This window comes from Triticum urartu, chromosome 7, assembly GCF_003073215.2.
Source record: "Triticum urartu cultivar G1812 chromosome 7, Tu2.1, whole genome shotgun sequence".
NCBI lineage: Eukaryota > Viridiplantae > Streptophyta > Magnoliopsida > Poales > Poaceae > Triticum > Triticum urartu.
The window spans coordinates 408,660,931-408,669,756 of NC_053028.1; the positions used below are offsets into that span (position 1 = coordinate 408,660,931).

General features: G+C 41.4%; 1 protein-coding gene across 6 annotated transcripts; it reads right to left on the reverse strand.

Annotated features, from left to right (window-relative positions):
• Positions 1-616: 616 nt before the first annotated feature.
• On the reverse strand, positions 617-7,197 carry LOC125520017 (oxysterol-binding protein-related protein 2A-like). 6 transcript variants are annotated; one of them, XM_048684799.1, is made up of 10 exons: positions 6,752-7,197; positions 4,663-5,025; positions 4,315-4,393; positions 3,536-3,978; positions 2,956-3,111; positions 2,563-2,730; positions 2,335-2,475; positions 1,546-1,773; positions 1,337-1,450; positions 617-1,233 (listed from the first exon to the last, which is right to left on the reverse strand). In XM_048684799.1, the coding sequence occupies exons 1-10, from the start codon at positions 7,127-7,129 to the stop codon at positions 1,078-1,080; spliced, it is 2,226 nt and encodes a 741-aa protein (XP_048540756.1). In that variant the 5' UTR covers positions 7,130-7,197; the 3' UTR covers positions 617-1,077. The 6 variants fall into 6 exon arrangements, with proteins under 6 accessions (XP_048540756.1, XP_048540757.1, XP_048540761.1 ...); XM_048684800.1 differs by lacking the exon at positions 6,752-7,197 and adding an exon at positions 5,411-5,570; XM_048684804.1 differs by lacking the exon at positions 6,752-7,197 and adding an exon at positions 5,423-5,439.
• Positions 7,198-8,826: the final 1,629 nt, after the last annotated feature.

An 8,826-nucleotide genomic window follows, 5' to 3' on the forward strand; every position in this document is an offset into this window, starting at 1 on the left:
TCTTTATATATATAGGGATATACAATGTGTATAAATACAATATACATTTATATACAGAAGCTCTATGTAAATATACAGTCTAATACCCTTCGATAAAAAAAGGTGTCGTGGCTTTAGTTCAGCTTTAGCTCAAATTTGAACTAAAGCCACGACACTCTTTTTGGAACGGACAGAGTAATATATTAGCTAAAATATTATTCCTTTGGTTTAGAAGAATTTCATAGGAATTTTAAAGGATAGGATTCTTATAGGATTTTTTTCTTTTAGAGCCCTTTGGTTCATAGGAATGGATTCCTATTCTTACATAAGATTGGTTCCTATCCTTCACATTTCATAAGAAAATAAAAAAGAATCTAGACTCAATGAAAAAATTCATTTGGTGTCAATCAAATGACATCTTGTTTCCTATTCTTACTCATAGGATTTGAGATACATGTCATCTCATTTCCTACAAGATTCTTATTCCTATGATAATCCTATCCTATGAACCAAAAGAGTCCACGTATATTACTACAAACGAAAATGGTTCTGTGCTCCTAATAGTTAATTTACCTAACTAGTACTACTATTTTCTTTTGTTCGAGCATACAGTATAATAGTATATGAACAAAGTATGTAACAAACATTTCAGCAAAGCAACGAATGGGATTTTCTTTGCCGAGCTTATGCCATTATCTGTCCACTCTATGGTAATTTTTTGTAAACTCATCCTCTATTTTCTTTCTACAAATGACTACGATCTACGAAACATCCAGATAAGAGTTGCTTCACCAGCCAATCCCACAAGGAAAAGACTACTGAACAACAAGCATACAACACAAACGAACGAAAGAATGGCTGAATTATTATTTAGGTACTAATAAAGGGCCGGAGACCATCGCCATCCATATCTATCTACCATTCAAGACGGCAAGGCCTTCTTCTTCAATGCCTCTATATCCACTGGCCACTGCATTGCATTCCTCTCTCCTCTTCTTCCTCAACCCGATGATGCCTTGGGGCGCAATGCTGCTCCGACGACGATGGTCGCATTGCAGTTGGGGTGGATGAACCAAGTGTTGCTGCAATGCCTATCGTTCACGTTTCTGAGAACTCCCCGAATATATTGAGGCATCCGTCCCAGCGTCCTTCGTCCCTTGCTTCCCAGTACCCACCTTTGTAATGATATGCCCCGTCCTCTGCGTCCTGCTCGAACCATCGAGGCTTCCAACCATTGTCTTGAAGTTTAGTCGACTGTGACGAAAATAGATATAGTGAAACTGCGTGGCAAGTGATTTATACTAGCTAGTACCAACTTTCTCAGACAGACAGCAAGCGAGGGAGGAAGAGATCATACCATTCTTTGCCGCCGTTCCAACCTCAACTTCTCTGTATTTGCCTTCTCATACTCACCGTTCTCTAAATGCCGCTGGTCTGGTCTTAGCCGTGAATCAGTAGGGGGGAGTTTCTCCTTTACCATGGTCAAAAAATTACGTTATTTAGGTCTTCACAGAATATTATGGATTATGGAGTATTTACGCACATAGATTACAACCACGCCAATACCTGAAGCTCTGGGGTCAGCTCATTCAATGTGATCGCAAAAGAAGATAGATTGTAACGAGTTGGGTTGGGAGAAGGCTTGTTCTTTTCCCAAAGTAGGGAGGCACCTTGCAATTGATCGGCGCTCTTGACCTTGGAAGTATCTAAATTTGTATAGTACATACTTTCGTCCCATTTTCCTATTAAAAATGGAGCCTTCTTTCCATCATTGTCCTCCACGAAGCCTTGTACCTTAGGAAATTAAGGTGTATGCAAGGAATGAACAGGGATCCACCAGAAACAGTTACACATTCACAAATTCAAATAGGGGAAAACTGTTTACAATAGCATTCAGGCTAAACAGCATGGCTGTAATGTGTAATACCCCTACTTTAATATGTAAGCACCCCATTACAAGCTGTCGGATCATCATGAGAATGAAATAGTTTCATCGTATCTACACACATTTGGTCAATTAATAATTCTAGCAAAATTGATTCTAGAGTTCAGGGCAGGGGTCTGTAACCTTGCATTGAAAGTTTGGACGGGATATTTACACGACCTATTCCTTAAATAAAGTGATACAGGAACGTGCTTTGCTCATTAAATCCATGAAAACTACGCATTAACTATCCATATGTCTGCATCGTAGTCCAAGTAAATATGCTACACTAGGCCACGTACGGTATGACTAACACAGATTGGTCAGAAACTCAGGAGGTACTGTGCTCAGAGGAATACAAGGTGCTAATCACATCTCTCACGATAAAATATGAGATGACCTGTAAAAATAGGAGGCAAAGAAAAACATACTAGGTGAGGATTGCGGTCAAGCAGCGATGGCTCTTTGAACTTGAGTTTACATGAATACTGCCGATTCCCCTTTATGTGCATAATTCCATGATGGTTGCAGTACAGCTTCCCAAGAATGAGGTTATTAATAGTTGTTGTCACCTGAAAACGCATCAGCATGTGACAGGCAGAATTCAGTTTTGAATATAGTTCCAATCCGTGAGTGTCCCGTCTTATCATGCCACCCACCTTACTCCACTTGAAGATTTCACCGTCATCAAATTCCACTGTCAAAACGCCAACAGGATCAACTTGAATTGACTGCCCCCAGAACTTGGATTTTACATTGCTGTCGCCCCAGAATTTCCAGCCCTTGCCTTCAGAGTGGCAGGCAATCAGCATTGGATGATGACTAACCTATCCATGCAAATGATGAACAGCAACATGCTGCAATTAAAAGCCTCGCAAGCACAGTTTCAGACTATTAAGATACCAATGTTCAGTTCCCAAATTAACAAAAGAGGCTATTAAACAGAAGAAATTGCATGATTTTGGACACAAATATACTCCAACAGCTTTTGACTAAACAGACTAAGTAAAACAGAGTTTTTTGCATAAGTAGAAGAAAGAATACTAACTGACCTTCTCGGCAAAAAAGCGGATCCTTCTATCAGGAAAATTAGCTTCATAAGTCTCTCCTAACAATGGATTGAATGGTTTGCAAGGTCTCGCGACAGATGAAGCATAGCCAGAGATCGCAAAAGCAGCTACTTTCAGGATTCTCATGAGGCTATTCCCCTAAATCAAATGCAATAGATACATGAGTAAAATTTGTAATAACACTTCACAACCTCAGCACATGGAAATTTCAAATCAGAAGAAAACTACTCCCTCTGTAAACTAATATAAGAGTGTTTAGATCACTACTTTAGTGATCTAAACGCTCTTATATTAGTTTACGGAGGGAGTACCAGATAAAAAATACAATATGTACAAAGACAAATATCCACTGATCTGTGTTACTAGATAAACTGCCCCATTCGTAATAAATTTGTGGCAGAACTCAATCAACGTTAACACTATTCCGTAATCAATGTTAACTCCCATGTGGCCACAAACAAGAAAAGCAACTGGTGACTACTGTTACTGCTCCGAAAACACTCATCATAAAACAGTTGAATATCCTAGAAATTCAAGACCATAAACGTATTAGTGATCTTACCACTTTTCCATATTCATAGGCTTGATCCAGAAGGTAGGAATATTCGAAATCTTCAAAGCACTTTTGGAGGGATGAAAGTGGCTCATTGAAGTAAACTGGAAGGCATACTCGTGTCAAATCCTTGCCAACACTATCTTTAATAATGGACCAAAGGCTGATTCCTTTCTCTTTCTCAGTAGGTTCTGGTAGTTTACTCCGTCGTTTGATTTCAGGTAGCATGTTGTTAGAATCTTGAATTTGGATATCCACAGCTTCTTGGCCACCTGGATTATCTATGTTAGTAGCACTGTGTACACCACAATCTGTGGAATCTGACATTGTTGAAGATCTGCTGTTTGATTCTATGAAGTAGTCTGCAGCATCAAAGAATGTAGAGTCCTCTTCACAAGTCAATTCACCACCATCTTGCTTCTCAAATTCATCAGATTCTGTTGTGCTATATTCTGGGCAAAAAACAAATCACTGGATCATTAGAAAAGCTAATGCAAGAGCATGGGATAACTCAGGCATGCTGATTATAGGCGATAGTGTAGTAAACTTGCAACAGCTTCCGGAAAAATAAAACTTGCAGCAGTTTCCATTAAAAATAACTTGCAACAGTTTCTTTACTTTCTTTAGGAAATAAGGCAGCACATCCAAATAATTCAGACAACTAAATGAGAAAGGTTAAAAAAGCATCCAACAGAGACAGTTGAAAGAAGGACGCAAGCACCACATAAGTAGATGCATGCAGCTAACACAGTGCAGTAATTTGATTAGTATGTGTTAAGAAATCATACCACTGAAATTTCCATGCCGGGAACTAGAAAATTCATTTTTTGTCAACGCCCCCTGTATTATATTTCCATCTTTACCTTCCTGCACAAATAGGCGTGTAATACACTATGTAAAATTCCTGCAGGAAAAAAGAGCAGAGTAACCTTTCAAGGAGAGTAACCTTTGCAAAGTTAAGTAAAAGGTTCCATATGAGATTTACTGATAAGCAAAAACATATGACCAATAAGCATATGATGTAGCTCCACTATTTAGGTTCAGGCATTAGCAGTTCCTGCTACCTATCAATTCCATATAAGCATTTTCTCTTAGAATTGCATGGCCTCAAAAGAAACACACGCAGCCATTCTTACCTCGAAATGGTGTCTGCTAGATCCGAACAAGCTTAGATGATCGTCATAGCGTAGCTTCAGTTGCTTTCTGTAGCTTGAAAACTCCGAAAGCATAATCTGTTCGCAGTCCTGTATAAGACTCTCGTTTAAACCATCCTGGTGCATCCGATTTCGAAGCCTTGCAGTGGAAACTGAAACATCACTCTGCACAAAAGTTATTCTTCCACTGAGTGACCTGAGCGAATAAACACTCCTCGCCAAGATCAAGGCCTCGATCCAAGCGACACGGTCATCTTTCGAATCTGTTTTCAAATGAAGTGTCTTTGTGGGAGAAAATATGTAGAATCTCCTGTCGTCGGACTTGCTCTCACGAAATGCGGACACCTAGAGACATGAGAACAAATTAGCACCACCATGTTACTCACAGGGAAACGTTGCACATGGAAATGAAGAGAACCTCCTGATACGAGACGCTACTTGTCAAGGCCAAAGATGGAGCATATACAAAGGCTGGAATCTATCGAACTAATAGATGAGGGCTTCGATGTTTATTCCGTTAACAACCAAGAGGCAGACAAAGTAGAGGACAAAAAGCAGACACAAGAAAAATGACTTGGTATTCCAAGAGAAATCATGTGATTCGGTTCCCTCCCTCTACCTTCAGCTTCAATTAAAGGGTAAAGGAAGGCAAGCAAAGGAGCATCTAACAGTCAACAAGAAAATATTTGGGGATGAGAGGGGGTGAGGGGGATCGAGAAAATAGGAGAACCTAGCAAACGACCTATGCAGCCCTTGAAGGTCCACGAGGTCCCCCTAATTCAATCCAAGTTGCACACAGGTCCCCCGTTTTAGTCCCTCTACCTCTCTATGTGACCACTTAATTTCAACTGTACATCCTTGAATTCCTGGGACCCATGTCCAATTGTATTGAAAAGACCCGGTGCTAGCCAGTACTTCTACTACTGCGGGTGCAGCGGCAGCAGCAGCAGCTAGTAAAAGGGGCTCGTGGAAAAGCAACCTCAGGACCAGTACAAGCCAATAATGCAAAATTCAAAATTGCAACAAGAAATTCCCTGAGCATATACTCCCACCTCTTCCCTCAGATTGTTCGACTTGATGATACAATTAAAGATTAACCATGTCACTATTGGACCACTTCTGCCATGAAAGTAATAAGACAGGGACTAGCGGCTAAAGATCATTGTCTTTGCAGCGGTAGCAACTAGCAAATGACATCATTATCAGAAGCTGCAACACACAAACCTTAGAAATTTGACCAAATCTGTGGAAAGTACAAGGGCTCCATGTCCATAGATGTGCCTGTGGCTGCGTGATAGAGAAAGCTAGCTATGGTCTCTTTTTTTGGGGAGATTACACTTGAGGGGGAGAAAAATAGCAAGGCCTTTTTGTTCACTTGTGGTTAAGCTAGATAGGGCTAAATTTGGACAAGAATTTGCGGGTGGCACTGGACCACGGAAATGGTGACTGGTTAATATAAAATCCAACCTGTTGATAATGAGCAATTGGTATAAAACTTAAAATGTCCATCCAAATCACGAACAAACCACAGATCGGTTAGAAACCTGCGTCGAAACACAAAGACTTTTCAAGCATTTTGATTGATTCCCTGATCACCTCTATTAAGCACCGACGAGAAAAAACATCGGAAATTTCAAAGAGACAGGACATGAGATGAATAGTTTGGTACGACGATGCACCGCCGGCAAAATGACAAGGCATATCACGTCACTTCGATCCAGCGCAATGACGCGCTCTCCCACCAACCATTTCATCATAAACAAGGCGAAAGCGCGTTCACCGATGCAAGAACTGGGAAGGGATTAACTAATAAACCTCGGGGAATCTGAGCATTTGATCCAGGGGCGCAATGCAATGTGCCAAACGAATCACTGGATCGAGGGATCAGCGCAAGAAAGTTCAGAAGAAGAAAAAATCGCATGGAGTAAGAGACGGGGTTGAAACGATCGATCAGAAATGTGGAGGAAATCTGAAGAGGAAATGAAACAGAATCTGCCCCCAGCCCCACCACGAGGCGGGTGCACACGGACGCCACAAGGCGACGAGGAGAGGAGAGAAGGCAACCACCGACCTTGAGGCAGACGACTCCGACGGGCTTCTCCGGGCAGCGCCCCCCGGCGATCCTCGCGGACGCGCCGCCGATCAGCCTGACCTCCCCGTCGTCAGCGATCCGTCCCGCCGCCTCCCCGCCCCCCGCGTCGGCCCGAATCTTGGAGTAGGAGAGCACCCCGTCGCGGAGCGAGAACCAGCGCTCCCGCCACCCGCGGCCGTAGTTGGTCCACTTGTGCAGCACGCCGGCCACCGCTACCGACCCCGGCACCGGCGTAGCGGTGGCCGCGGCGGGCTCCGGTGCCGGCGTGGGCGACGCTTCGGGATGCGGCGGCGCGGAGGAGAGGCAGCAGAGCGCGTGGTGGTGGTGGTGGTGGTGGTGGCTGCTGCTGTGCGTCATCGTCGTCGGCTCGACGACGGCGAGGGGAGAGAGGGGGGGACGGGACGCGACGCGACGCTTAATTTAGGAGCGGTTGGATGCTATTTATGTGTGGGTCACTCTGTCTCGGTGGGTGCTGTGCTCTCCTCTTCCTCTTGCTCTTTCTTAATTACTTATTGAAATACTTAATATAAGATCGTTTAAATAACTAATATAATAATACAAACGATCTTATTTTTTTTTCTTTGTAAAAGGAAAAAGGAGTACTTATTACTCCCTCTGTAAACTAATATAAAAATATTTATAGAATACTAATGTAGTGATTTAAACGTTTTTATATTAGTTTACGAAAAGAGTACTAATTTATCGTTTTTTTTACTATAACTATATTCTATATCCCCTGAAAGGTCTCTTTGATACAAAGAATCCTTCCTAAGTTGTTTGTCGTTTGATTCATAGGATTCAAACTATAGAAAAAAATTAATGGAATCATTTGTACTGAAAAATCTAACATGGGCTCCAATCTCTTAAAAAAGCCTTTCTTTCATGTGATACAATCAAACAAACAAAAATTCCATGGGATTCATTTCATTCTTGTATATTTTTTACTCATGTGTTTTTTTACAATTTAGTGACTCAAAAAGGCATCTACACTGAATAATCACATGGATTATGCCCCTCCCCCCCCCCCCCTTCTATGAGGTGACTAATTAAGTAAAACATGTCACCCTGCAGCGTTGTACAAAACACTCTTGAGCTAAGGAATGCATCTTCATGTTTGTAGTTCTATATTAATCTAAAAAAAGAAAAAAAATTCCATAAGGCATGGCCATGTCATGCTTCTTCTCTTTTCTTCTCTTGCCACATGGGATTTTTGAGGACACACGGAGAGCAAGAGGATATAGTTTGTTCCATATAAAAAGAGCTCACTGGGATTAAGAGAAGCAAGATGTGGCAATAGACCAGTAGTAATACATACATGAACAAGCAAATTTGCGAAAACAAAAATAGTACCGCCAAGTCACAACTATGACAAAAGTACTTTCTTCACCTCTCGCTTCCCATTGTTGGAAGTAATAAGACTTTTTAAGCTTCTTCAACTCACTTCTTGTTAAAAATCCGGCGAAATGAATTATCCAATGTCTCACTGCCCTAAGCAGGAAGTATTGCTTAGTTAAGCCTACATAGGATTACATTCTTATATGAAAGAATAACATCTGATAAGTTGGTTGTCATATGCAAACTAACTAAAAGGGCCAGGAACTGATTTAAGGTGCGTTTCTTCTTGAAAAGTCATGGGATCAAACCTGCTTACTATTATGAATTTTCAAAATGAGACGCACATGAGAGAGAGAGACAGAGAGAGAGAGAGAGAGAGAGAGTAGGGTGGGAAGCAAGAAGGACATAGATCCTGCTTATTGCACTAGATGCAAGGGGGCATGCACAGGATGTCATAGGGATCAGAAGTGCTTCACGTGCCATGACTAGATTTAGCGGGTCTCCATGCACACTTGCTTCAGTTGGGTTTATAAAGCGGACACGATTTTTAGGTCTTCAATTTGACCAGGGAAATATGTATAATGTTTTGTAAAAAACATATCTATTTTAGTTTCATCGTCAAATAAAGTTTCTAACCATATAATTTTTGTGTCATATTATACATGTTTTATTAGTGAAATCGAAGACCTAAAGACCTATGCCCGACTTGTAAACCCAAG

What these genes read in the sequence shown, in the direction of transcription:
- LOC125520017 (XM_048684799.1), bottom strand. Translation starts at nt 7,129, where the DNA reads ATGACGCACAGCAGCAGCCACCACCACCACCACCACCACCACGCGCTC. An exon ending in CCTATGAATATGGAAAAGTG is followed by an intron (nt 3,112 to 3,535) that starts GTAAGATCACTA and finishes CATTTGATTTAG; the next exon opens with GGGAATAGCCTCATGAGAAT. An exon ending in TGGAACGGCGGCAAAGAATG is followed by an intron (nt 1,234 to 1,336) that starts GTATGATCTCTT and finishes TTTTCGTCACAG; the next exon opens with TCGACTAAACTTCAAGACAA.